General features: G+C 46.8%; 1 protein-coding gene across 1 annotated transcript in view; it reads left to right on the top strand.

The window, feature by feature from the left end:
• Nek11 (NIMA related kinase 11) overlaps positions 1-26,914 on the top strand; it is a 68,498-nt gene that overhangs the window by 10,717 nt on the left and 30,867 nt on the right. Inside the window, exons 3-9 of the mRNA XM_048334467.1 lie at positions 13,208-13,373; positions 18,515-18,633; positions 19,309-19,373; positions 20,750-20,876; positions 23,965-24,114; positions 24,219-24,297; positions 25,685-25,770. Coding sequence (XP_048190424.1) covers positions 13,208-13,373; positions 18,515-18,633; positions 19,309-19,373; positions 20,750-20,876; positions 23,965-24,114; positions 24,219-24,297; positions 25,685-25,770 — 792 coding nt within the window. The remainder of the gene's footprint in view (positions 1-13,207; positions 13,374-18,514; positions 18,634-19,308; positions 19,374-20,749; positions 20,877-23,964; positions 24,115-24,218; positions 24,298-25,684; positions 25,771-26,914) is intronic.

Here is a 26,914-nt window from a genome sequence, read left to right as displayed (position 1 = left end):
GGCTGAACTCGGGTCACCTCACCTTCTAGAAGCACCAGGAGCAGCCAAGGCAGAACCAAAGTGTTGAGAAACTGACCAGACCACATCAGCCTTCTGGAAAGGCAGCTCTGATGTCTTTCTGGTCCCCAGGCAAGAAGGGAGTGGGACTGTTGACCTGATCTCTCTAGGGCCTGCCCTAAGACACCGAGAGCTACAGTTTCTATCAGCCAAGTTTGAGGCCATGGAGCGAAGGAGATGGTTAAGAACTGCAGTTATGTCATTGACCAAAATATAGTTAAATGATACAGCTAAAACGGGAGTGCTAAGTGTGTGTCTTCTGACACATGCTAGTTAATAGTCCACCTTATGGGTAGTGTTCGCTGGTGGTAAATGTTCACTCTGGCTGAAGATGAGAGATCACTGGAAGGGATTTTGGAGCCAAATCTATTGCTGCAGCTCCCGTTTGCCCAGTAGCAGGAGAGCGTTCTGTTTCCCCCCACATCTGTGTTTCTGTATCTGGGCAGCAGTGCAGAGGCCCAAGTGTACTGTGTCATTCGGTTCCTTTCGAAGGGCGTTGGGGTGGGCGGAGCCTTAGGACATCCCCAGCCCTTTCTCCCTGCCTCCACCTTGCCTCAGCCTGTCTCTGCCCTGCTGGCGAATCACACTGGTCTGACTGGGTGCCTTGGTGCCGGCCTAGAGCAGAGCCCAGGGGGGCTGGCCATCCCCACCTCTGGCCCCACCGGGGCCTGCTGGGAGGGACACGGACTGCCCCACCGCTCAGCCTCATCACGCGCAGTAGGAATGCATTCCCGCAGTGTGCCTTCCAGCTCGCAGCAGCAAGGTGCAGGCCCTCGATGGCTGCTGGAGGCCCGAGACTCCACATGCCCTCGCTTGCAGTTTCTCTTAGGGAACAGACGGCTCCCAGCGTACAGCGATGATTGTTTATTGTTGTCTTACCCTAAGACCTGTGTTTTTCCTCCCAGAAGACAGGCTGTGTGCAGGGGGCTGGGGGTGAGAGGGGGGCTCACGGACCTTCCCCGAGTGCTCAGTCCTCGGGGTCAGCTCATCCGGGCTTGCCATCACGCTGCCTGGCTCCAAGGGCCCCGGCTCCTCCTGACTGCCTTGAAGGAAGACAAGCCAGGTGCCTGCCGAGTCTTGAGGGAATGCCGCCACAGAGCCACTCACCCCTGCTGTCCCAAGCACAGGGAGCACCAGGCCCTGCGGCCTGAGCACTGGCAGCTCCAGGTGCCCTGTCTAGTTTGGGTTAGCATTGCATTTTATCTAAATAGCCACCCCCCCGCCCCTCACTGGGACTTACCTTTGCCCTGGTATCACGAAGCCTCCATTGCAGTTCCCTAATTCATTTTCTGGTTTTCATGGAAAATATGCTTCATCAAAATTGCTATGAATGTATTTAAAGTACTTTTTTTATTTTCTGGAGCTGGAGATTCAAATACAAAAGAGAATTTTGTGTTGTGATTGCATGATGGAGCTTTGTATATGTTTACACTCACCAATGTGAGGGTTGTGCGGGGTTTTATGCACACCAGTTAATGCCTTCAATTGTGAAAAGAGAAAATATCACGTACATGAATTTTCAGGGTGTCATGCACATTATGGAAGAGTTAGTGCTGTCCTGTGTGTCTGAGTAGTGACTCTCCTGACCTAAGTTGGAACTTTAGAAATGTAAGCCCTAACCATTAAAGCCTAATTTGTGACCATGTAATAAAGAATTCCCTCCCGGAGTCCCATCAGTCATCGAAATGCTGCCAGTCTGCATATACGTGCATCGAATCCCTCCATCTGGCCCTCTCAAGAAGTGAACCAAATTAAGATCCATCGGCGTGAGGTGTGTGCAACCGCTTAATAGCCCTTGAATCAATGGGCGCACACAGTCAGCTCCCATTTGATGAGCTGTTTTTTTTTTCCCCCTAACTGACTCCAGAAGCTTGACTGTGAGCATCTCCACCGGCGACAGCAGTGCTCTTAAGCACCTAATTTGCATAGGCAGAGAAATATGTCTCACCTTCTTGACTTTCCCATCTGCACCTACACACGTGCCACTTCCACATCAGGGAGGGTCACAGCTTCAAGAGACAGATGGAGAACCAAGAGACCAGAGCCCCACCCACGCTATTGAATGCATAAAGGCAACATCGAACCGGTGATCAAGAGAGGGGTCGGTTTAGCAAGGGTCGCCTGGATGATGGAATAACACGGGCAAGACCAGATATATAACAACTCGTAGGGTCGAGTGCACAATGAAACTCTGTTAAAATCGCCAAGAACTTCAAGCCCACAGGAGCAAAATGTCCAACCAGGTGCTAGGCTGTGAACACTGGCCAGGCATGAACTAGATAGGTCCCCTGTCAATGAAGCCAGCCTGGGGCACACTACGGGGGGGGCGGAGAGGAGCAGGGGTCCCCCTCCCCACCCCATACGTAGGCAGGAGACCTCTGGCATGGGTCAGTGTTTGGGTGCAGGGCGTAAAGATCTCATCCTAGCAGGTCTTCCTGACCTCATGCAGCAGCTTAGACACAGAGGTATGGGGAGACCGTTCAATGACAGGAAGCATGCTGGAGCTTGTCACCGTGGAACTGGCTTATGAGCTTGTCGCTCTTTCACTGGCTTCTGTCGCTTTTTCTGTCAAGGCATTTTATCTAGCTTCCTGATGGTTATGTGAAGCTGGCAAAATAATCTCAGGGGTGCAGGGTGCTAGGTAAAGTGTAGATCCCTTTTCACGGTCAGCCCACTTGCTTAATTTTCCTTGTTCCTTGGGGGCAGGTGTCCTTAAAGTCTACCTCTCTAGCTTTGACAATCCCCCATTTGGCAGGTTGGGTTTTTTTTTTTCCCTTTGGTTTTATTTTTTTTTTATTTTATTATTATTATTTTTTTTTGGCCAGTCCTGGGCCTTGGACTCAGGGCCTGAGCATTGTCCCTGGCTTCTTCCCGCTCAAGGCTAGCACTCTGCCACTTGAGCCACAGCGCCGCTTCTGGCCATTTTCTGTATATGTGGTGCTGGGGAATCGAACCTAGGGCCTCGTGTATCCGAGGCAGGTACTCTTGCCACTAGGCTATATCCCCAGCCCCCCTTTGGTTTTATTTTTTAGTACAAGGAGGCCCGAGCGAGGCAAGTACGTTAATACTAAAACTTCTCCAAAGTTCGTAAAACAGCGTGGAGTGTCAGGACCAGTTAAAAGCAGTCACAGGCCATTGAGTGTGTGTGTGTGTATGTGTGTGCAAGAGATAGAGCAAGAGATGCACTTCCCTTCCCTGCATACTCTCCCCAGTTTTTATTTAAAAATCTGTCTATTTATGGACCTTTCTACACTCGTGCCACATGCTGCCTTCATTTGTGGGTTTGATTTTTCCCGGCAAGCTCTAGAACATCAGGTTTAGCCTTATGAAATCTAGCCTTGTTGGGGCTGGGAACGTGGCCTAGTGGTAAAGTGCTTGTCTCGTATACATGAAGCCCTGGGTTCGATTCCTCAGCACCACATATATAGAAAAAAGCTGGAAGTGGCACTGTGGCTCAAGTGGCAGAGTGCTAGCCTTGAGCACAAAGAAGCTCAGGCCCTGAGTTCAAGCCCCAGGACTGGCAAAAAAAAAAACCCAAAACCAAACAAAAATCTAGTCTTGTTGATTTCCACCTTGTGTTTCACCTAACTTCCTCCATCATTTGGCAGTCTTGATTCTGCCTTTTGTGTATTGATTATGCTGTCTGGCATTACATCATCTGTGAACACGGTAAATAAGACTTAGATCTTCATCCAAGTCATTCATAAACTGCTGGTGAAGGTGCTGTTCAGTATAGCTCCTGAGGGCAGCACACCTAAAACTGTGTTCATCAGCTGGGAACTCACATGAAGATGGTGAACAGGATCTCACAAGACTTATCTTTCTAACATCTGTTATGTGGTGCCATCGGATGGACCAAAATCAGGGCATTGCAGGACTGTCTGCTTCTCTCTGATCTACCAATCAAAATAGTCCTCCCACAGAAAGAAATGAGGTTAATTTTGCTGCTTCTCCACAAACCCCTGTGAGCCCCTGCTGGCCTGTTGCTTGGTGTTCTAAATGTTTGCACGCCATCTGTTTAGTGATCAAATCCAGAGCTTTGTGTCAGGATCAGTGCCGTGCGATCTTTGAAAGATAATTTACATGAAATTAGATTGTGCGTTTTGGAGGGAGGAGACCCCTCCCTTCTCCCCGAGTTATTCACCCTCAGCCCAGCGCAGAGTGTTCCTGGCATGAAGCTCGTTGGGGGTCTGCCCTCGTAAACTCCACAGGCGGCACTCAGCCAACTCTGTTGGGGCTGAAGGCATCCCCTATCTCAGTTTTCTCCTTTAAAAAACAGAGAGCTAGCCTGGTGCCCGTGGCTCACGCCTGTCATCCTAGCTACCCAGGAAGCTGAGATCTGAGGATTGCAGAAGCTAGCCTGGGCAGAAAAGTCAATTGTGGGGCTTGAACTCTGGGCCTACACACTGTCACTGAGCTCTTCAGCTCAAGGCTAGCCTGCTACCTCTTGAGCCACAGCACCACTTCCGGCTTTTTCTGTGTGTGTGGCGCTGAGGAATCGAACCCAGGGCTTCTTGCACGCTAGGCAAGCACTCTACTGCTGAGCCACATTCCCAGCCCTAGCAACACTTTCTGATCAGCATATTCGAGCCATTCTTTTTCCCAGTTCTTTCTTCTTTTTTAAAAATCTATCCTTTGCTAGTCTTAATTTTCTACTTCACTATGTCACTTATCCCAAGTCATCTGTGGGATAAAGCTGAGTATAAAAATACACCAAAGTAATAAGTTTCTGTAGCAAAGAATGGCTGAAGGGCCTGTGGGCGGCTGTAATTTATCACCTTTAGATGTAGAGCAAAGAGGAAAATGGTGTGCTTTGCAATTTAAAGAATTGGGGCCAGAATGTTTGGAAACATTTCCTAGGCAGTGACAACGGTGATGGCAAGGACAAGGACGGTGCTGATAGTGATACTGACAAGGGTGGTGACCGTGAGGGTTGTGCGGGTGGCCATGGGGGGTGGTAGCAATGATGATTTTTTGTGGTGGGTGGCGGGGGATGTCGGCGATCGGCCACCGAGCTCCATAGTCCTCTCAAACCTCTAGATTTGTTTTTCCATTTTATATTTTTGGAGCACCAGACCCTCTTCTGGCCTAGATAATAATTTCATTTTCCTTTAAACAGCGTTTCCCTCTTATCAGCCTTACCTAGTCAAGGAGAGGGAGGTGATTGGGTTTTGTGGCTTCTTAAAACTCAGTTTGTCACTGTATCCCCACTCCAGGGTGATCTTTATATCACATCTGATTATCTCATTGCAATCACCATAATATTCAAAATAAGTATACAGCATGAATTATTCATTACAGTTCTGCATTTAAAATATTGACCTAACATTAATTGCAAATTTGGAGCATATAACAATCGTAACAAAAGCTAACCTGATTATCTGTGGTGCATTATTTTCATATCCTTACTGACACTGTCATGTGACTTAATTTCCTTGTGGACAGAAACAGGGTCTATGTTCAAAACTCAGTATGTCTCCTAGGTAATGAAGAATGATCTGGTCTTAAGTTACTGATAATTGTTTTTCATTAGTTTATTGTTTGTTTGTTTGTTGCCAGTCCTGGGGCTTGAATTCAGGGTTCGGGAGCTGTCCCTGAGCTTCTTTTTGCTCAAGGCTAGTACTCTACCACTTGAGCTACAGTACCACTTCTGGCCTTTTCTGTTGATGTGGTGCTGAGGAATCGAACCCAGGGCTTCATGCATGCTAGGCAAGCTCTCTACCACTAAGCCACCTTTCCCAGCACCCTGATACTTGTTTTTAATGCATATTGCTTCTTCTCCATTGCCCAACAATCAAAGAAAATGAAATTTGTGCAGTTGAACTTTTAAAAACCTGTTCTTCAAACAGAAAATCATACCAGCAGAATTGTGGTTCTTGTTCTCAGGACAACCTCAAAAAAAAAAAAAAAAAAAGTAGATTTCACCTCCTTGCTCAGAAAGGCGAGTCCTGAGAAACACTCATCCTTTCCCCCTGTGGTATCACTTCCAAACTGCAGATCTGGGCTCCCTAATTGGAAATGATCCTGTCCACTGATAGAATTTTCTACAACTCTCAGATGATAATTAATGATCAGATATAGCCTCATTACTGCCTCTTGAAAAACAAGACGATTATTCTAGTCACCAGGGCAAAGTTTTTGTTTCTTCCCCCCCCCCAATGCTAAGGAAGGGAAGAGAATAGTGGAAGGGTTTTTGTTATTTGAGAAGTAGTTTGAGAATGATTGTTTTAAAAGATTATCTTAGTTACTAGACACTGAGGCTGTATCTTTACACCAAAACAAGAAAGGAAAACATTAAATCTAAAGACAGAAGTCTATTCTTTAGCACTTGTGGTCTCTTTGTCTCTTCAACAAACTAAACGATGGCTTAGCTGTAACTTGCTTTATGACCTTGGTTGCATGACTTGACTTTTAAGAACTTTAATAGGTTGCGGTGTTTTCACTCCAAGGGTTCTCCCTCTGAGAATTGTGTCTACCATTAAAATTCTACAAATACGTAAAATCCACCTGAAAGTTGGAAAATAAGTAAGGAGATAGGCCTAGGAAACCTGCGTTAGCCGCGTATGCCTCTTTAACAGGCTGCAGTCAGTGTTGTGAAACAGCCAAGCCGCACACACCGTTTTTATCAGCTGACAGTGGCTGCCATTTTTCTTGTCTGTTTCGGTATCTCTGTTAGCTATTCCCACTCTTACCTGTTCAAATGTAGATTTTTAATAAAGTTCCCTTTTCTGATTGATGCCCAGCTGATTTGGGTCCCCAGAGGAACAATTCACAGGTGCATTTGTGACTCCCAGTACTCCCACCGAGAATGTCTGGGTGCTCTTGATTTTGATCATTCCGTCATCCACGCACATTTTTGGAACATCCACCCTGTGTTGAGAATTATGAGACCCTGGGAATCTGGAAGTGAATGGAATAAATGCAATTATTTTCAATCAGAAGGTGACAAGTAAATAGGAAAAATAACACGAGAGTTGCTGTGGTGGGCTGAGCCGAGTTTGGAAGTCTGAGGAAAAAGCAGATTTAGCTCCATTCCGACACTGCTAGGGGCTAGGAATTCCACATGAACTCTAGAAAGCTGTAGCATAGACCAGACAGCAGATGGATATCGTGGGAAGCCGTGGGATCCTGGGAGAGAGACCCCTGGCTTAGCTATGGCAGAGTCAACAGAGGCTTTGAGATGAAAGCTGTTCACGATGCTCCATATAAATGTTCTTGGAACTTGTGAGGAGCCCGGCACCAGTGACTCACGCCCGTCACTTCTAGCTACTCAGAAGGCTGAGTTCTGAGGGTTGAGGTTCAAAGCCAGACAAGCAAGAAAGTCAATAAGACTATTATCCACAATTAACTACTTAAAACAAACAAACTGGAAGTGTTGCTTTGGCTCAAGCGGTAGAGCGCTAGCCTTGAGCAAAAAAGCTCAGGGACAGCAACCAGACCCTGAGTTCAAATCCCAGGACCAGCCCAAAAATAAAATAAACATTGTGATCAGCTTGGAGTCCCTAGCACTATACTTACTGATCTTGTTCCTCAGGTTTGAGGCTTTGGCTTTGGACTGTGTCAAACAGTCTAGTAATTTAGTAACTTCATGTTAGTAATTTCTCTCTCCTCCCTGTCACAACACTCAGATAAAATCTTATATTATTAAATAAACCCTTCAGAGACTTCTTCACACCCCAGCCACCAGAAGTGGCCACATGCCTGATCAGATGAGCTGGACGGGACTCCCTGAGGGTGTGGGAGGAGACCCCCCCCCCAGAACATTGTGTCGGGGGGGAGGGGGTGACCGTGCGGGGTGGACAGCCATCAGCACCTCCTGAAATAGCTCAGCCACAGGCTCCACTGACTCTGCCCATCTGTGGACATAAGAAAAATAAAAGTGCCCGGCCATCTGTCTCAAGCTGGGGGGCGGGGGGGCGTGGAGGGGGAAGCGGGGAGATGAGAAGCCATGTCTGGTTTGGACGGAAATTAGAATGAAAATTAGAAAACTGTTTCCAGTCAAAAAAAGGGGAAGGAAGTTCCACAACTCTGGCTCCCACGAGGGGCATCCGTCCCCACTTTGGCTACCAGGAGAAGAACAGTTGCTCTCAGGTAACTCTTCCGAGACAGCCCCAGAAGCTCTTGAGACTGTGGAAGGCGGCTTTAGGGTTGGGAAGGAACCGTCCGCCTTGTAGTGAGCAGGCAGACGCACGGGCTTGGCAACAACAGCCGAGAAAACACTAGCTTTTGCAGCTCCTAGTTAATTACCATGTATTACCATTGGCTCTTGGTGCAAGTGTGTGTGTGTGTGTGTGTGTGTGTGTGTGTGTGTGTGCGGGTGTGTGTGTGCGGGTGTGTGTGCGGGAGGAGGCAGAATTGTGTACAACAAAGCAGTTTGACATTTTTTTCCTTTTCTCCACGACCTGTTAGGAGCTCTCTGAAGGCTGGACATGGTCCATCCTGCAGCCGGCTCTGCCTTCGCACTGACATCACAGATTCTCTGCCCAGAACACCAGTGAACCTCCGTGCCATCTCTAGTTTTGAGATGTGTCAGGTCATTCCTGTTTTCCCCATTTATACAGACAGGAAGAGCCATAAAATTCATGCAGTTTGTTAATTCCTAGTTTAGGCAATATCTGTCTTCAAACCACCTACTCCTGATATTTCTGTTACTCTCTATTCCTTAAAAAAAAAAAAAGGAAAGGCAACTTGCATAGTTTGTTACAGTGCCAACCATTAACACACTGCATGGAAGTTGTCACCACAGACTAGACTAGAGCCAGAAATAGCATATTTGCCAAAAAATGTCTGGAATAGTTCTAGTCTTTGTCTATATCATTGATTACTATTTGCTTATCATATGTATGTAATACTTCTATTTTCTGTTAAAGTGGTTATAGATTAACTCCATCTTAAAAGGCATGGGAAATATAATTTATGTGTAGTTTATAATGGATTCACAGCTAGTTACTCAGTATTGTTTTCCTATGTCTAGGAATTACTGTATCTTTTTCTTTATTCTGTGTGTGTGTGTGTGTGTGTGTGTGTGTGTGTGTGTGTGTGTGTGTGTGTGTGTCTTGAACTCAAGGCCTGGGTGCTATCCCTGAGCTTTTGTGCCTAAGTCTACGTGCTCTACCACTTGAGCCATAGCGCCACTTCTAGCTCTTTTTTTTGTTTTGTATTTTATTGGAGATAAGAGCCTCACAGGTTTTCCTGCCGGGGATAGCTTCAAACCACGATCCTCAGATCTCAGTCTCCCGAGACTTAGTCTCTTCTTTGCGAACTCAGAAGCCAGGAATTACTCATCTTTTTTGTATTGATTCATTCTCTCTCTCTCTCTGTCTCTCTCTCTCTGTCTCTCTCTCTTCCCCTAAGGCCCTGTCTGCTGCTAAGTTGATGAGGGACAATCTGAAAGACTGCACAGAAATTTTGGGGGGGATAACCTATGAATGAATGATCTGATCTCTCAAACATTTCACGTGCCCTGCTTGCAGAAAAGGTGGGCCAGTTTCAAGGGGCTTGACTTAGCTATGCTCACCTCCCCCCATATGTCCGGAGTCAACCCATTCATATAGAAAGAAGGAAGCAAGCCATTCAGAAAAGAGGAGCGCAGCTTTGCGAAATGGCGAGGCCCCAGGGCAAGTCCATCTATCTTGGCTGTTGTCATTAAGTTTCTCCCAGCCAGTTGGGCGCTCTGATAAAATAAATATCTGCCACGTTTCTCCAGAGGGTGACAGGCTGAGAGCCACCAAGCAGGGGGGGGCTGCTGACTGCGTAAGCTCTGATACGGATCTCATATTAAGTGATGGCCATGGGAATGTCTCGTGTCAGTTCAGCACCCACAGGTGTAGGCAAAGTGAGCTGACGGTCTGGGCCAGCTCGAGATGATGACGGCAGATACCACCCATCTTTAACAGCCAGGGGCAAATGAGATCTTCTGATTTATCAATGGGCTGCCAGACAGGGCTCAGGTAATGACAGGTACAGCTTCCTGCTCTGCTGCACAATGGTTGATATCTTCAAAGCTTTCTTCTGTCGTATTTACTCCTTCATAGCAAGAGAACATGGCATGTGTGAGGCCTTGTTTTGTCATGCTTAACCACTGTACCTGTCAAACCTGCATGCAGGCCGGGGATACAGTGAATTTCTGGAGAGGCACTGGGAAGATGTCGCTACGCTTTTGCCAGCTGCCTCGTAGCCTTCAGGAGCTACAGGGAAATGCAGCTCCTGTGTCATTTCCAGTTCACGCAGGCACAGGCCATGCCAGTCTGGGTAACAGATCATATTTACCGGACTCTGTTCTGGAGAGTACGCCCATCACCCAGCATGAATGTCGGTAGAATTTACTTCATTATCAAGTCCAGGCATCTGAGAAGCCTCCCGTTCCCTAATAACAAAAGCAGTGTGAGGCACCTGCTTGGGGAAGGGAAGCGCATGCGCCAGCTTCGTAACTGTGGTCAAGCTGGCAGAGGAGCCGGCACCCTTCCACGGCCGTCCGGACGCCTGGAAGCAGTGGGTGCCTGCCCAGGGCTGCCTTCTGGGGATGAGATGAGATCAGGATGATCTTGAGGATGATGAGACGCGATCAAGGCTAGGGAGGACGCTGACAAGGAGGGGGACAGGAAAGTACTCAAGGTCTTTTCCTTCTGAGATGGTGGGATGGACGTGTGACTCATCCCTGACTGGTCAGCACTCTAGGAGGGAGAGGGCACTTTCCCGCTTGCCTGCCTGGGTTCTCAGCTTGCCAGGACTGATCTAGTTGAGAACAGCGGTGGATGTTGACTGTCGACCCACTGAGACACGGGAGAGGAGCCCCACAGGGCAGGGTGTAGACTGTGGTGTCAAAGCTCCCGGGCCCTGAGCCTGGGCAGGAAGCACCTTCTGCCTGTGCTCCTGCCAGGGGAGATTCTCTGTCCCCACAGAACAGTGCATGGAGGGCTGCCCGTAGCAGCTCACCAAGAGTGGACAGCGTGGTCACATGTGTAAGAATGGCAGGGCCCTCTTCTCTAACGAGACTGGAGCTAGTATCTGCTAGAATCGAGGAAGCAATTTCTAATATGAAATGATATCAATTCAAATATGAGCTTAAAACATGCCATTTACGGGGCTGGGAATATGGCCTAGTGGTAGAGTGCTCGCCTCGTCTACATGAAGCCCTGGGTTCAATTCCTCAGCACCACATATATAGAAAAAAGCCGGAAGTGGAGCTGTGGCTCAAGAGGTAGAATGCTAGCCTTGAACAAAAAGAAGCCAGGGACAGTGCTCAGGCCCTGAGGCCACACCCCAGGACTGGCAACAACAACAACAACAACAAAAAAAAACATGTCATTTACATATATGGCCAACATCAAATGTCCCCTGGTTAGAGCCCCTTCATCCTTTTGCTATTGTGCTCTTGTGATCCTCTGCTGTGACTGTGCTAATTATTCCCTATGAGGGAAACCATAGAGTCCATGTTTCTTTGGGTCTGGCTCACTTCACTTAGTATAATTTTTTCCAAGTTCTTGCATTTCCTTATGAATGGGGCAATGTCATTCTTTCTGATAGGGTATAAAATTCCATTGTGTATATGTACCACATTTTCCTGATCCATTCGTCTACTGAGGGGCATCTGGGTTGGTTCCATATTTTAGCTATGACAAATTGTTCAACCTAGGTTTTTTTTCCCCCTCTTGGTAATACAAGAGTTTGAACTCAGAGCCTCATGCTTACCACGCAGGTGCTTTACCACTTGAGCCATGTTCTAAGTAGTCCCCCTTTTTCCTTTACTTATTTTTGAAGTGGGAGCTCCTGCTCCCTCCCCCACTGGGGCCAGCCTAAGACCAAGATCTTCCTACCTCGGCTTCCAAAGCAGCTGAGGTGCCAGGTGCCTGCCACCGTACCCTGCTTGCTGATGAGATGGGGTCTCGCTGACTTTTCACTTAAGCTGGCCTGGACCCAGATCCTCCCATTTAGTGATCGCGCCGTGGCTGGGGTGAAGACTCGTACCACCATACCCTATTTGTCGATTGGCATAGTGCCTGGGCTGGCCTCCAGCCATGATGCTCGTGAAGAGCTGGGGTTGCCCCACACCGATTCCGATTTTTCCTTTACATGCTTAACCATGTTCTTTGAGTTATTTTGTCAAAATTTGATAGCAATTTATTCTGCAGAAGGTCCTTGTCAAGCTTTCCGGTAAGCATTTTCCCAGCAGAGGCAACTGATAATTATCCTTCACCGCTCTTATATCCCACGTAAGTCATACATTCATGACTGTACGCCACTGTCACAGGGCAGACATGAGAGTCAACACAGTGCTTTGGGAAGTCAGTGAACGTGCCCGAGGGGCCTCCTCGCCCCGGGCTCCGCTGACAGCCAGGGCAGCGTGAGCATCTGTTAGACACCACTAGAGAGCGAGCACGGGTCCATCGGTTGCTCCAAGGGCCTTTAATTAAGAGCATGTCTACTGTAAATAACACTTTAATTAATATGCACACGTAGCAGCTCTTAAAGAACATTCCTGCAAGATGTTTTCTAGTGCCAGTCCTGCAGAGCCTGCCCATAATGAACAGCCAGGGCCGCCTCGCAATCAGCAGCATCTGCCGGAACGCTTAATTGGTGCTCTGCTTTGCCTTTCCCCAGCCGTCGAGTCTACACTGTGTCCTAAATTGGTTTGCTCATCAGACTATTTTTCTTAAATGGGAAAGAGAGAACGTTTTGGTCCAATCCTCATTGAGTTATGACTTGGGAGATTTACTGAGCTCTTGTATTCATACAAGCTAGAGATCCTAAATACCTCTACCACTATTATCCGTTATACTTTCCTTCTCTTAATGCCGCACTTCGTAGTAATAAAGCATGACGGGTCAATGATACTTTAAAAAATAAATAGATATTCTTCTTACCGATATTAAATTGATTTGGAAAATTTTACAACTGCAGGAGTGAGAAATGTATGCGTGTGTGTGTGTGTGTGTGTGTGTATTTGTACATACAGAAAGAGAGAAGACAGGAGTGAGAAGGCAGGAGGAGACAGTGCCCCAGACCAGGCCCCAGGGTGGGGAGGCAGCGTCACAGTAGCAGACCTATGGATCAATCACAACCTAAGCACTAGCTAGGTGGTTCCACACCCCTGGTGTTCATTGAATTTTTCAACCCTAACTGTATATACTTTTTTTTTTTTTTGCCGCAGAAAGGTATTGAAGGAAATCTCTGTTGGTGAACTAAATCCAAATGAGACCGTCCAGGCCACTTTGGAAGCCCAGCTCCTTTCCAAGCTAGACCATCCGGCCATCGTCAAGTTCCACGCAAGCTTTGTAGAGAAGACTAATTTCTGCATCATCACAGAATACTGTGAGGTGAGATTCTTCTTCTCTCCTGAGATCTTAGAAATCTGGGTTGTAGTAAAAAGCCTCCTGTAAAGAAATGACATCTCAAAAGTTCAGTGATCAAACTACAAGTCGAACTATAAAGATCTCATCATGTCTTGAAGCTAAGAACAGTCATTCCTAAAAGACTGACAAAACTCACTTCTAATGAGCGGTCTGCCCATCATGGCAAACTCATTCCCAGTGAATATATTTTAAGGTGGAATTTCTTTTCTTTTGCCAGTCTGGGGCTGGAACTCAGGGCCTGGGCTTCTCAACTTCCTCTGCTCAAGACTACCACTCTACCACTTGAGCCACAGTGCCACTTCTGGCTTTTTCTGTGTATGTGATACTGAGGAATGGAACCAGGGCTTCATGCATGCAAGGCAAGCACTCTACCACTAAGCCACATTCCCAGCCCTTAAGGTGGAATTTCTATAGGAGAATGTACTGGGGGTACTGCAGGGAAAGGAATGAAGAGCTGGAGTTAGCCAACTGCTCCTTGGGGGCAATTTGGAATTACTTAGAATGAATTTAGTCTGCTCATCACTTGGGTGTTTCTAGAATCTCTCAAAAAATGAGCAAAAACGGAAGAAAGATGTCAATCTTTACAGCAAAAGGCAGTCCTGTTTGGTTCAAAACCTTTCGATTCTATATCTACATACTAGATATAACCTGCTGATGCCACTTTTTCGAGAGGCAGAAGAGACAGGAGAAGGAAAAGAAACTTAGGAGTTCAGACAGCAACAAAACCCAACCTTTCCTGCGTCGTACACCAGCGGACGCAGCACCTGGTATGAAGTCAGGAGTCACACTGTTCTGCGTGACTTTGAAGTATTCAGAATCCTAGTCATTTGCCCTGAGACGACGTTCCACTGTGCTCCCTGCCACGGCGTTCTACCTCCCCACGAAGGCAGACAGCCAACTCCGGACCCAAAACCTCTGAAACCTATGAAAATAAACCTTTCTCCTCCAAAGCTGAATTTTTGAGGTATTTTGTCATAGCAACAGAAAGCCGACAGATGTAGAGGTGCAGATGAGACCTGCTCCTTTGTCCCAAATATTGTTCGTTACCTGTTCAGCAAAGACCCTTCCCCAAGCACAAGACAACGATTACAGACAACTCAGGAAATGAATCCCAGCATTTCTCAGAAGGGGATCCCAGACCAGTAGCGTCCCCATCCCTAGGGAACTTGGTGGCCTCCATCCCGGGCCTACTGAGTCAGAATTCTGCAGGTGGGGCTCGACCATCGGCGTTTGGACAAGCCAACCGGGTGAGCTGGGAGTAAGCTTAAGACCCACCCATCCAGCTCACCACCTCTAGGCAAATTCAGCCCCTTTGTCCATCGGAGGGACACGTCTGTACGTCTGCACAAGTGTTTTGTGTGTTAGGAGGATCCTCCCTGTTGATTTTTAGGCGATGGGTAGTTTCCAGGGACCAAGCTGCTCTCCAGGGAGGGGCCGTTGCCATGGTGATGGCTGCAGAATCTGGAGGAGTTAGGAATGATGCACACACATCACTGCCCTCCACTCCTGTCAACAGAGGCCCCACCTCAGTGTCAGATACCACACGGGATAAATGAGATTATAGATTGCCTCTTTAGTGAACTTGAGTTATTTATATCTGTGGCAAAAAAAAAAGAGGGGGGTGGGAGGGATGTGGTATAATGGGAGAGAACTGGTGCTGCCAGAGGAAATATCCAAAGGAAATGACTTGTGCCTGGAAACCGGAGGAGTTGACATACTGGATTTGAACTTGAAATGTAGGAAGGGTTTGCTCAGATAATCCAGGGCAAAGACGTTGTTCAATGGGCTAAGAGGCTCAGATGGGGAGAAGCAGGCCACAATGAAATTTTTCCTGTCGATCCTGTCTTGCCCAGATTCAACTTTGCAATTGTTCAAACACTAGGAGAAAATGCTTTTCAAAGGCGGGTTAACTATTACATACACAGTCCATTTGTGTTACTGTCGAATGCCGTTTCTCCCGGTGTGGCCACCGGCCGCCCGCCGGGTCACCTAGGATGCTTGCTGGAACATGGAGCTGCTCGCCTTCTCCCGGTCTACCGAATCAGAGCCCCAGCCGCCGCTGGCCCACAGAATACACGCGGTGGGGCCGGGTGAGGGAATGGCGGGTGGAGATATCGGCCCAGTGAGTTAATAAGGGACACAGCCTTGTAATTTTAAAGCAAAGGCAAGTAGGGCAGAATGATTTTTCACACTCCTTCTGGCCTTCCAACACAGAGATGGGTTTTCCCCTTTTGCATATTCTTCTAACATTTCCGATTTATATCTGGGCTGCTTCTGAGAATGCTCCGCTTTGGCCTTTTAATCTAGTTGTTTTTCGGTAGACAGCTTTAAAAATGGATTAATTTAAAAAATCAAATCCTTGTAGGATTTAACTTTTTAATGAGAATCAAAGAATGTGCTTAGAACACTGTAGTTGAGTCTTTATTTCTTGAAAGCCTTGGCATTTCAAAGTTCTCTGATGTTGGCTAACCGCAATGAGGAACTGAGGCTAGACCATTAATCAACCAAATGGTAGTGTGGGCCATGGAATTTTGAAACCTTAGAAGTTAACATCAAGGCTTTTGTTGTAACTTCCAAGGGATGGCATTAGTGAGGGAAAGAATTTTCTGACAGCACTGTAGACTGAGGGCAGCATCAATAATGGTTCAAGTTCAAGTCTGTCCTCTTCATTAAAGTTGTGTCACCAGTAAAAATCATCAACATTTCTCCAAGGCAAGAAAACAAAAGGACCTTACAGAGACTGTGGTCAGAACTTAAACTGTGATGGGACAGCTCATCTGAAACATTTGCCTTTGACTTGGAAGAAAGCCTGGAGAAAATAGCAAAGGCTTTTCATATTGCTAGGTTAAAATCGGACTATATCACAAAAAAAGTATTTCTTTCCTTGTCATTGCAAAGCATAACATCACTTTTGTCTTAACCTGTGAGTCATTTGTCTACCTGAATTAAATCCATAGAAATAATCCACAGAGTATTTGTTAAAAGACACACTTAGTACAAAAATTCCCTTTGCTGCAGTGTGTGTAAATATTTGTGTCCAAAATTTTCTTGCAGACGAGCACACAAAATGAAAAGTATAGGGGGAGGAATTTATGTATAAGACCCAGCCCTCTGATGTCGTCTTTTGGTGTTCCATCGTGGATAACAGAGTCTCTGGGAAGGTGGCTCAGTGGTAGCGTGCTCGCCTAGCACGCATGAAGCCCTGGGTTCCATTCCTCAGTCTCCCATACACAGAAAAAGCCGGAAGTGGCGCTGTGGCTCAAGTGGCAGAGCACTAGCCTTGAGCAAAAAGAAGCTCAAGGACAGTGCCCAAGCCCTGAGTCCAAGCCCCAGGACAGGGGGGAAAAAGCAAAACAAAACAAAAAAAGAACAGATAACATGTCCTCCTATGGCCCTCACCAGAGGGCTGGGCAGGTTCATGTCTCTCCTCCTCGCATTTTACTTACTAAAGAGTGGTCCTTCCCCCCCCCTCAGTAATGAACTTGAGCAGTTCCAGGAAAGCAAAGCAGGAAACTAGCACGCAGCTTGTGTGCCGTGTGGGAGGGGAGAGCTGGGTGCTGGGGAGGCAGCTTGGCGTGCCTTCCCCGTCCACAGGGCGGGCTGCCCTAAACGTCACCGGACCACGCGCGCAGGGAATGCAACGCGGGCGCGGAGAGACCGTGCGCAGCCTCACACTCCCTCTAGTAACAGCGGGGGAAATCAAAGGCATCGCTGTAGTTTCAGTTAGAGGCGATGCATACAGGGGTTTCATAAGGCAGGTAAAGAGTGGGTGCCTTTTTGGACAGTGTCACTCCTTCCCTCGCTGCCCCAGCTTTTCCTTCCTGTTCCCACCCATAAGTTGTATAGATCCTTTTCAACATGTGTCTAGCCAGTACCACTGCTGCATTTGTTCACCTGGTCATTTGGAGATAAGAGTCTCATAGAGTCTTCCTGCCCAGGCTGGTTTTGAACCATGATGCCTCCCTCCTGAGTAGCTAGGATTATAGACGTGAGCCACCAGCACCTGGCTCTCTCTCTCTCTCTCTCTCTCTCTCTCTCTCTCTCTCTCTCTCGCTCTTTTTCTCTCTCACTCTCACTCTGTCTATCTTTATATGATGGAAAGCTTTGCAGAAGTCTTCTTAGGTGGAAAATTGGAACTAAGGCTGAAACATGTACCTGCATAGTGTATGGCTCCTTTTTGTCTGAAGGGCTCTCTGTTTTGTAAGCAGACGTGGTAGCGGTAGTGTGAATGGTCCAATGGAACTGTGGTACACTTCAGAAAGGACTGGAAAGTGAGAAGATGGAAAGGCGGGTGTGAAGAATGAGAGGAAAAGGACCGTCTTTTCTTGCTAAGGAGTCCAGTGTTTTAATTCCCCGTGTTTTTATATTCCAACAAGCTTTGATTTCCTGGCCCAGAAAACCCAGCAGGGCACAGAGCTTCAGCTAGGCAGCTGCAAGTCAATGTTTGATTGTCCCTGTGTGGAAAGAGGGAACATGCTAATAAGCAAATATTTACACACATTGCAGCAAAGGAAATTTTAAACAAGGCATCACAAGTGAGTTAGTCAGTTGACCTCCTGTGGTTTGACGGCAAGTGGTGCCTCTTGGATTGTCGCCTCGTCTATAAATGCTCTTCCTTTGTATCTGAGGAAGACTCCACAAGGATGAGGGTAGGGATGGCTTCCTGTCCCCTCTCATACTTCCGGTGCATGTGGAAGGCCCATGTCCCCCTCTTGACGCCACCCCCCCCCCCAAAGACCAAACCCGGTTGCTCCGTTCCAACTTGCAAAATTAGACTTGTCCCCTGCCATGAGACAGAAGAGAGAGGGGAAAAAAAGCATGGAGCTCTGTCAGGCAGGCCATCCATGTAGGGCGAGGACTCGCTTGGAGACCGAGGCTGGAGCTGAGCTGTTAGGAGCCGTGCCAGGGTGTGCTCCGGCCTGTGAGGCCCAGGCCTAGGCCTCGGGTAGGGTTTGGTAGCCACGGAGCGTGTCAGCCTTACCTTCTCGAGACAAACAGCGGCCGCTGTGTGGCTAGCTGCCGTCCAGAGAGCTGGATTTTCAAATCTTCGGCGGATACACATTTGGATGGTTTTTTGCTATTTTTTGTTGTTGTTGTTGTTTCAGGGTCGAGATCTGGACTATAAAATCCAGGAATATAAAGAAGTAGGGAAAGTCTTTCCCGAAAACCAGATAGTGGAGTGGTTCATCCAGCTGTTGCTAGGCGTGGACTACATGCACGAGAGGTAGGCTGCCTTCTAGGGACAAGGTGGAGGTGGAGGGACTGTCACCCCTTCCCCCCACTGCTCCAGCTGGAACCGCTCATTTGCATATGGACTCTGCTAGCAGGCTAAATCACACCCTTGGCTTAAAGGAGGCATGAGCCGCTTCCTAGTAACAAAGTGCATATCAGATCCGTTTCTCTGGAGCTCTTACCAAAGCAGTGTGGTAACAGGGAAGATCAAGACAAACCCAGGGGAAGAAAGCTAAGAGGAGTTAGGTTACAGAGGTGTGGAAAACTTGGCTGGCTCCTGTAGAGCTTCCTCATACTTGCTTAATTTTTTTTTTTAATTTAGAATCCTCTTAAGTCTATAGCATATGGCCCTGGTACGTAAATGACACCATTGAAGGCTGAGACTTTCCACATTCACTCAAAGCGATCTTTGAGCATGTTGCCCAAAAATTCATTCCTGTTGAAGAGGTAAAGAGTTCATCGGCCTCAGTTTCTAAAGGACTGAGCAGCCTCTCAGTGAGCTCAGCCTCACCCGGCCTACAGAAATAGCTAAAGCATCTTCCCTCCATGCAAATACTTGTTGACATGTGAACCCCTTTGCATATAAGCAAGTATATTGTTTAAGTTTTGATTTAAATTTTAAAAATCATCTTGCATGAAGTCATTTACCCTTTCTTGTGTCCTATAGGAGAATACTACATCGAGACTTGAAATCAAAGAATATATTTCTGAAAAATAATCTCCTTAAAATTGGTAAGACTTTTTAAAAACAGGTACTCCAAAGCCATAGGAGGAGAGTATTCTAGCTGTTCTCCTATCAAGTTGAAGTTGGTGGTGCGTGGAAGAGTTAGAGTAATCACTGGTTATCTTTCAGCTTCCCAAGTTCTTGTTCTGATATGGATAGGCCCCATAAAACCCATTCATTTTGTTTCTGATCATCTGATATCAATGGGGGCATAAAAATATTTGCTGTGTGCCTGGTTGATTTCTAAGTAGCCTCTAAGTTCCTGCTCCGTGCCCAGCGATGGGACCTGTTTCACTGGCTTGCTGAAGGTTTCTCACTTGCTTTATCACAGACCACAGAAGGTTACCTCACACCAGGTGAATGCTGGTGTAATAGTTCCTGAGAACGCTTATCTCCATTCCAGTAGTTACTGGATTGCCTAAGTGCTCCGTAGGGTGGTCTTAGAGGATGAAGGAATAAAAATATACCACTAATTGGGCAAGAATAGGAAGGTCGATGCATTCAAATTTTCATATTCATGTTCTTGAATAGGTTCTGGTTTTTCGTTCTTTCTTGTTTTTTTTTTCTGGTCCTGGGGCTTGAACTCTGGGCCTGGGCTCTGTCCCCGAGTTTCTGTCTTTGCTCATGGGTAGTTCTCTACTACTTGAGCCACTACTTTTGCCTTTTCTGAATCGTTTGTTGGAGATAAAGAGTCTCAAGGGCTTTCCTGCCTGGGTTCCTCAGATCTCAGCCTCCTGAGTAGCTGGGATGCCAGGCGTGAGCCGCCGGTGCCTGGCAGGTTCAGGTACTTCATTAAATCTTTCCTGTATTATTAACCAAGATCAAATTCGCTCTCATCCCCAGATAAAACCATGCATCATCACATTTAAGCCCTCTGCAAGCACTGTTTGCTCTGTCAGGCTCGAAATGCTTAGTATCCGGTGAAAGAATTTTAGTTGGTGTAGTTCACTTTAAAAGCGAAAAGTCCTCTTTGTTTTTATTCCCCATGAAACTTATGTTTCTAAAGCTGTTTACCAGTGTTGTGCTATTTAAAATAACACTTTTCTTTCCCTTTAAAATGGTATAACGTATTGCATAATAAGCAGTCCCAAATTAGGCTTTCTTCAGTGGTTATTTTCAGCACTGATGATTGTTGTCTTAAAATGTTCATGAAGCGGGCTGGGAGTGTGTCTCAGCGCTCGCCTAGCATGCACGAAGCCCTGGGTTCAATTCCTCAGCACCACATACACAGAAAAAGCCGGAAGTGGCGCTGCGGCTCAAGTGGCAGAGCGCTAGCCTTGAGCAAAAAAAAAAGAAGCTCAGGGACAGTGCCCAGGCCCTGAGTTCAAGCCCCAGGACTGGCAATAAAAAAAAAAAATTCATGAAGGTTAGTTGTCGTTTCCAGGGGACTTTGGGGTCTCTCGACTGCTGGTGGGATCCTGCGACCTGGCCACCACTTTTGCTGGAACTCCCCACTACATGAGCCCCGAGGCTCTGACCCACCAAGGCTACAACACCAAGTCCGACATCTGGTGAGTGGCTGAGGCCCGCCGGGCCGCTCCCTCCACCCACTCGCTGTGTGAAGTCCTGCGGCCAGAGCTAAAGGTCTGTGCGTTTGAAACTCGCTCCCTCCCATTCAATCCATTTAAAAAATTCTCTTTATTCATAGATTAATTGGTGGGTTTGGAATTTTTTAGAGCCACAGGGGAAAGCTCTTAATGTACCAGAGGCATTAAATTTTGATACGTGTCTGCTAACCTGTTAAATAAAGCATCTGTAACCCTAAATGCAGCACTTCATTTTATTTCCAAGGTGAAGACTTGCCCAGCCCTGTGGGGAACAAGCAGTTCTCCCACCCTTTCCTCTCCTCGTTGCTTTTAGGAGTCGGACTGGCTATCATGGATACCGTGAAGCTCAGGACCCTGGGTTTCCAGTGGTCGATGCGTTGTGATTTCTTAGTTTCTCTGAGCTCTCAAGCTAGCACCAATCACCACAGCCTTGGCGTGGAGAATTCGCTCAGGGCATCCTGGGGCGGGGTGGGGTAGGGGAAACGTTTCTTTGAAGAGGAATCTTACATAACGTTCAGCTTTTAAGGATGGAAAAGACAGCCTAGCTGAGAACTTGTTAATTAAGTAAATAATTACTATATGCAAATCCGTGCGAAGTAGTTCCGAGCTCTCAAAGGAGAGCCCTGGGAAGGACGTACCCGCCCCGTGTCCTAAGACGCTGGAGGAGAACGTTGCCTCTTCTGTGGTTAGGGACAAGTGAGTCACTCCAGGGCCCGGCCGGGCAGTTTCACGAGGGCTCCTGCTTCTCTTCTGTCTTTGCTGCTTACACCCTGGCAGGGCCTCAGGAACCTCTGATGCTCTTCACTGCAGACTTGTGATGTTCATTTCTACTTTGTCCCCTTGACCACTGACTTCTGTCCTAGAGGTCCTTCCCAGTGCACCCCTCGTTCTCCCCAGTCCCCTCCCCTCACTGCTGCTGCCCTACCTCCCAACAAAAAGCAGGGAAAGGAATTTTCATAGGGATGAGTTCCCTTCAGTTTTGATTTTTTTTGGGGGGGTGTCAGTTGTGGGGTTCGAACTTAGGGCCTGTGCGCTGTCCCTGAGCTCTTTTGCTAGCGCTCTACCACCTCAAAACACAGGACCACTTCCAGTCTTCTGATGGTTCATTGGAGTTAAGAGTCTCGCGGACTTCCCTGCCCAGGTTGGCTTTGAACCGTGATCCCCAGATCTCAGCCTCCTGAGCAGCTAGGATGACAGGCGTGAGAGCGAGGATTCTTAGTGCCCAGCTGTTTTGCTTTATTGAGCATCTACCATTTGCCACACAGACTGTGCAGTTCCTCCCTGAATATAAAAGCAGAAGTGACAGATCCCTGCTCCCCTTGAGAAATCCTACCCGTCTCAGGTTCCTTTCTCCAGCTGAGGGACAGCACTGCTGGGCTTTAGTTGAATTTTAGTTACACATTTACCTCTCTCTTCATAATTTAAATTACGTGTGTGTTTTGAGACATGGTCTTTTATTGTGGCCCAGGCTGGCCTCAACTTCAAGATCCTCCTGCCTCTGCTTCCCGACTCCAGGAATTTTAGGCATGTGCTACCAAGCCTGACACACGATGTTGCATCATGTCATTTGGTAAAGCGTAAGTTAACATAGGATGCCCGTTGTTTCAGTTGGGGAATTGCACATAACAGTGAAGCTGGCTCCTTCAGACAAGGCTTCTCTAGCTGCTTGATATCCTAGGAAACTGAGGCAACGGACTGCAGAGGGCAGAATGAAAAGGAGCGTCTCTGTTGTGTCAGGGCTACTTCTGTCTTACAAACTGCTCCTCCAACTGCAAGGAGAATTGTAGGAATGTCCATTATAGTGCTATGATCTTTTACAATTACAAAAATATGTGACATAAACAAAACATAAACTAGCCCAGACCTCCCCAATATAAAAATGGGGAGGGGGCTGGGGATATGGCCTAGTGGCAAGAGCGCTTGCCTCATATACATGAAGCCCTGGGTTCAATTCCTCAGCACCACATATACAGAAAACAGCCAGAAGTGGCGCTGTGGCTCAAGTTGGCAGAGTTGCTAGCCTTGAGCAAAAAGAAGCCAGGGACAGTGCTCAGGCCCTGAGTCCAAGTCCCAGGACTGGTTAAAAAAAAAAAAAAAAAGAGTGGGGAAGGATTTTAATATATTGGTCCAAGCATTATTAAGTCACCTCTCCTGGCAGTGATTATTAACAATTCAGCAAGTACAAGCTGGAGATTCAGCATCATCCTGACCCCCCCCCCCAACCACCACCTTGTTATAAATCGAGTAATTACCTTGGTCGTATCTAAATCAAAAACAGCTCATCTGATAATGGAACTTGTCCTGCCAAACCGAATGTGGAAAGAATAACAACTATTAATTATATTGGCAGGTTAGAAGTGTGATGAGCAATCTTAGGAAGACATTTAGGAAAGTGAGATTGAATGAGGATGAGAACCGTTTATGTACTTTCGTGTGGTGCAGGTATTTTCATAGGACTGGAAACACATGAATAATTTATAACTGTTTTGCTTTAGCACTGATAGCTGTGCATGTTATATTTATAACGCTTAAAGAAGTAACTGGTCTAACACTAATTACATTTTCATGTGTTAATGTTCGCCTGTGTATAGCCTTATCTCCCTTCATTAATTTGTGAAACCTATCTGGATTCAGTTATTTATAGTATTCATGTATATAAAAGTCCCTCCCTAAAGGGGGTTAGGTCCCAAAAGTTAATAAACATTTATTTGAAAAGTTAGCATAATTAGCTTCACTGGAAAAAAAAATTCTTTGAACACAGCTGATTTGTGTAAGCAATCGCCAAATATTTTTTTTTCTCCATAAGAGAAATATAAATGCAGGTTGAATTCTTAGGCCTGCATTTTAAGTTGAGGAATCGAACCCAGGGCTTCATGTATACGAGGCAAGCACTCTTGCCACTAGACCATATTCCCAGCCCGATACCGCAGGTTTTACACCACTGAAGTGTCTATTACATCTCAAAGCCAACGCCCCTGAGGTCTGGGTGTGATGAGCGTGTTTTAAAATGGGTATTTGTACCTTCCTTAAAATCTTTGCTATTTGTCTTCAGGTCATTGGCCTGCATTTTATACGAGATGTGCTGCATGAATCATGCATTTGCTGGCTCCAATTTCTTGTCTGTCGTCTTAAAAATTGTGGAAGGAGACACACCTTCCCTCCCCGAGAGATACCCAAGGAAACTCAACTCCATCATGGAAAGGTAGGAAGCCAACCTGTTGTCACAGGAAACACGAGGTCATTTTTATTTCAACGAGCTTAGGCCTTAGTTCTCCTGAACACATCATTTTCCTTCGACCCTTACAGCATGTTGAACAAGAGTCCTTCGTTGAGACCCTCAGCTATAGAAATCTTAAAAGCTCCCTACATCGACGAGCAGCTACAGGTATTTAAAACAGAAGGGATTCCGGGATGAGGTGTTTGTGTTTGCGTGCGTGGAACCGGGCGGGTGGAGAGCCCATTGGGAGGGGGAACTGACAGCATCGCTAGTCAGGACAGGCACTGTGCAAAGTGGGCATGTGGCCTGGTTCTTTGGGCTGGGAAGTCGGGGCTCTGGCGTGCCCGTGCCCCCTCCCCACCTTCCCGGCTCAACACGTTGCCTACAGTCCATCCTTGCTTAGCCCAAGGTCATACCAGTAGTAACACCCAAATGTGGGGATGTTCTGTGTGCGTTTGTTATTCTGATCTATTTATGCTCCCCAAGACTGTTCATTGATTAGCTGAGTGTTTGTTTTACTTTCCGTTGGATTAGAACTTTTGATAAAGAGGAAGAAGCCAATGGTCTTATCTCTTGAGAGCTTTTTTTCTTTTTCTCGGTAAACTACTCTATCCTCTTAGTAGTCTCATCTCTCAGGTGCTCTACCACTTGAACCACGTCTCAGATTCTCCTTGTGCATTGGTTATGTTCAAGGTAGGGTCTTGCTTTCTACCCTGGCCATCTGGTCAGTGATCTTCCTACTTGTGCCATCCGTGTGCATTCAGGAATTAAGGGGCATGCCACTGTAACCTGTCCTTCCCTCACAGTTGAGGTGTCAAGTGCCTAGCCATTGGTAGAGATGGGAGGCTTGTGAACCTCCTTTGACCTGGGCTAGCCTTGAACCATGATTCCCCTAATTGCCACCTCCTAGGTAGCTAAGATTCTAGGTTCGAGCCACCATGCCTGACTAAACTTCTGATACCACATTCTTCATGTATGGCCTTTTGACATTGACCTTAAAAAAAAAAACCAGTCAATTAAAAAATAGTCAACTAAATTGTTACTTGCCTTGACTACTGAGTATTTGATTGACACCCTTAGATTTTTGAGGTGAGTGTCCGGAGATTGTTCACATGGCAGCTGCCCAGATTTCTAGCACCTTTAGAACACTCATTCCAATCACGCAGGCAGTGAGCTGCACCCTGAACTCCCCAGGACACTTTTGAAGACAAAAATCAATCGTTTTGCCAAGGGACCCCTACTTGATTTGTTAAGGCCCGAAGAAGTCTCTCCCCATTGCCAGCCAGGGCGGTGTGGTTAGAACAGGCACCCTCGACTAGCCGATGTTCAAGACCAAAAAGCCCCGGGGGGCGGGGGGGGCGGGTCATGGGTCATGGAGTGGGAGTGCAAGCCGGAGCTGGAGCCTCACACGCAGGGTCTCCCCACAGCAGTTGTCACGTCTCTTCACATAACTCTTGGCAGAGGGCAAAACAGATGCCTGGGAACTTTGTTCACAAGCTGTCTACCATGGTCAGTGGTACTCCAGGTTTGCCAGGGTTGTTGTTGTTGTTTTCAGCACCTGATGTGTCGCTATTCCGCAATGACTCGCGAAGACGTGCGTGTGGATTGTCAGAAGGAGGCTGCTCACATAGTGAATGCCGTGTAAGTAATTGCTTTGTTTGAAAAAAGCCAACCAAGCATGAATGTTAAATGCACCGGTCTTTAAAAAACTCTTAGGACTAAGCTGATGACTCCGCATCATCCTAGGGTTCACTTAAGTCTTGCCAAGAAACGAACAAGCGTCAGTAATATGGTTCCACAGCCGTTTGCCCCATGTGGTAGCAAATTGAAATCATAAAAGTTTAAACCACTGCACAGCATACAGATCTGCAGGGGAGCGCTGCAGTTGTCTTGTAAGTGTATTGAGAAATTAACATCACCGAAGCTCAGTAGTGTTCATGCTAATGAACCTTCCATCAGAAGCACAAATGGCTTTCCCATATTCTTTGTGTCAGTGGCCAGAGAATCTGTGGGAGGAGACTGTTGTGAGATTCTGGGACAACTGAAAATAAGTTCACTCATTACGAACACGTATCTTCTGCTCATCAAAACTAAAGAATATATGTTTCCCAAAGAGTTATTTCCTCCTTCTCCTCATTCAAACTGTTTGTGTTGTAACTCTCAAGAGCCAAGAATACTAGCTTGGTTTGGATCCTACTTGTCCAGCCATGCAGGAAGTGAGCTGCACTACTCCAGGGGTGCTGGTTTTAAAGATCCACGGTATAATTTTGGTAAAGGAGCTCCATTTAATCTTGTAAAGATCCTAAGGCAATAGCTCTCCCTCAGAAGGCAGCAGAGGACAAATAGGAGCCCTAGCCAAGTAGATTCCAGCAACACCCATCCCAGTGGTTTCCATCCTTACGTTCAAATGAAGGAAACTGGGCCATCAAAGACGGGACGTCTTTGTCTATGTATGACCTGAAGTTTACATCCATTGCGCTTTGATGGGCAAAGTTATAGGCATGCTTCTCATAACCTTGTTTTCTTGGGTTACTGTCTATTCTCTGGAGGAACTGGAATTTTTAGTTTTAATTTTTGCTTTAGTAGCTAGAGGTGTGACAGAAGAGGCTAGCATACTTTTTTTTAGTATCGAGCCGATTTTAGCTAACATTTTCCCAATGCAGTTAAGAGGCCATTTATTTGCCTGGCACCATTTGCAGTTAATGGTGCGCTAGAATCCAATTGTTCAGAGGTTATTTCACATTATGAAATATTGATTTTAATTAGTCACTCTCATCTTCCAAGA

Source organism: Perognathus longimembris, chromosome 26 (genome assembly GCF_023159225.1).
Source record: "Perognathus longimembris pacificus isolate PPM17 chromosome 26, ASM2315922v1, whole genome shotgun sequence".
Taxonomy (NCBI): domain Eukaryota; kingdom Metazoa; phylum Chordata; class Mammalia; order Rodentia; family Heteromyidae; genus Perognathus; species Perognathus longimembris.
The sequence above is the reverse complement of the archived record's forward strand: the minus strand, read 5'-3'. Positions and strand labels throughout refer to the sequence as shown.